This window comes from Brassica oleracea, chromosome C1, assembly GCF_000695525.1.
Source record: "Brassica oleracea var. oleracea cultivar TO1000 chromosome C1, BOL, whole genome shotgun sequence".
In the NCBI taxonomy this organism is placed as follows: domain Eukaryota; kingdom Viridiplantae; phylum Streptophyta; class Magnoliopsida; order Brassicales; family Brassicaceae; genus Brassica; species Brassica oleracea.
In genome coordinates, this window is record NC_027748.1 from 1,008,431 (window position 1) to 1,010,067 (window position 1,637).

Here is a 1,637-nt window from a genome sequence, read left to right on the forward strand (position 1 = left end):
CTTGACCTAACCTAAATCTAAGAAGTGAAACCTTGTCTCTCACAGACACTAGATCACCAATCTTGATTGTTATCTCCCAACCCCCGCTGGATGATAACGAGAAACCAATGGAATGACGACAAAATACCTTTAAAACAAACAAAAATAGGTGAAAAACTAATTAATAATGGTCCCATTTTTATTGTTGGATTCTATTATCAGATGATGGTGATAGGAGGCACAGATACATCGGCCTTAACCGTGGAATGGGCAATGTCAAATCTACTAAACCATCCACAAGTGTTTGAGACAACGAGACAAAACATTGATACTCACATGGAACCATCGTCATCAAGTAATCGTCGTTTGTTAAAAGAAGATGATTTGGTGAACATGAACTACTTGAACTATGTTGTATCCGAGACACTTAGGCTATGCCCTGTCGCGCCACTTATGGTTCCTCACTTCTCTTCTTCTGATTGTGTCATCGGTGGGTTCAATGTTCCACGTGATACTATCGTGTTGGTTAATTTGTGGGCAATACATAGAGATCCAAGTGTGTGGGATGATCCGACCTCGTTTAAGCCGGAGAGATTTGAAGGAAGAGATCAGCTTGGACAGTATAATGGTAAGATGATGCCCTTTGGTCTAGGGAGACGGGTTTGTCCCGGGTTGGGTTTGGCTAACCGGGTGGTTGGGTTGGTGTTGGGTTCGATGATTCAGTGTTTTGAATGGGAGAGTGGCTCAGGAGGTCCGGTTGATATGACTGAAGGTCCGGGACTTAGTATGCCCAAGGCTGAACCATTGGTTGTCACATGCAGACCACGTGAGGTGGCTTCCGAATTACTCTTCTGATGATCCAAGAATGTGTAGATTGAGATGTCAAGATATGATAATCATAATGTTCCAAACAAAAATCATAACAGTATCTGTAATAAGATTATTATTATCTTGTGTAATAAGATTATTCAACTACAAAAACAACCAACCATTAGAGCATGTTTATTGCTAACAACCTTTAGTGTTGCTTAAGTGGTTGTTAATGAATTTTTAAGTATTAAAATAAAACTAAGCAACAAATTAAGAAACACTTAATGATATTGGTTTATTGGTAGTTGCTTAACTTAGGGTGCTTAACAATAAAAAAATTTTAATTTATTTTTAAACATAATTTTTTTATAAAAGATAAAATTTATTAAATAAATAAAACATAGTTAAACATAACATTTTAAACATAAATTTTAAAATACAAACATAAAAGCATGGAAACAGAGATTATTAAAACAAGCGATAATAATTTGAACGAGACATCCAAACTCAGTTGGTATCTTGATCACGTCCAAATTTACGCCAAATATGTTCAACCAAATCACCTTTCAGTTGTTGATGTGCTTGTCTATCACGAATTCTTGTTCGAACACCCATCTGATTGGCGATATTTGTAGGGATATCTGTTGAATATGTGAGATCGACATGTGAACTTCCGCTTCCTTCTCCTTGTTGAAAATCAGAAACATCGTATTGAGTGTAGTCATCTCGTTCATTTTCTACTATCATATTATGGAGTATGATACATGCTCTCATAATCTTTCCAATCTTGACTTTATCCCAACAAAGTGCCGGATTTTTAACAATTGCAAATCGAGCTTGCAAGACTC

General features: G+C 36.6%; 1 protein-coding gene across 1 annotated transcript in view; it reads left to right on the forward strand.

Moving 5' to 3' along the window:
- LOC106308556 (isoflavone 3'-hydroxylase) overlaps positions 1–1,003 on the forward strand; it is a 25,363-nt gene extending 24,360 nt beyond the window's left edge. The window contains exon 3 of the mRNA XM_013745714.1: positions 202–1,003. Coding sequence (XP_013601168.1) covers positions 202–834 — 633 coding nt within the window. The 3' untranslated portion in view covers positions 835–1,003. The remainder of the gene's footprint in view (positions 1–201) is intronic.
- The last annotated feature ends 634 nt before the right edge of the window (positions 1,004–1,637 follow it).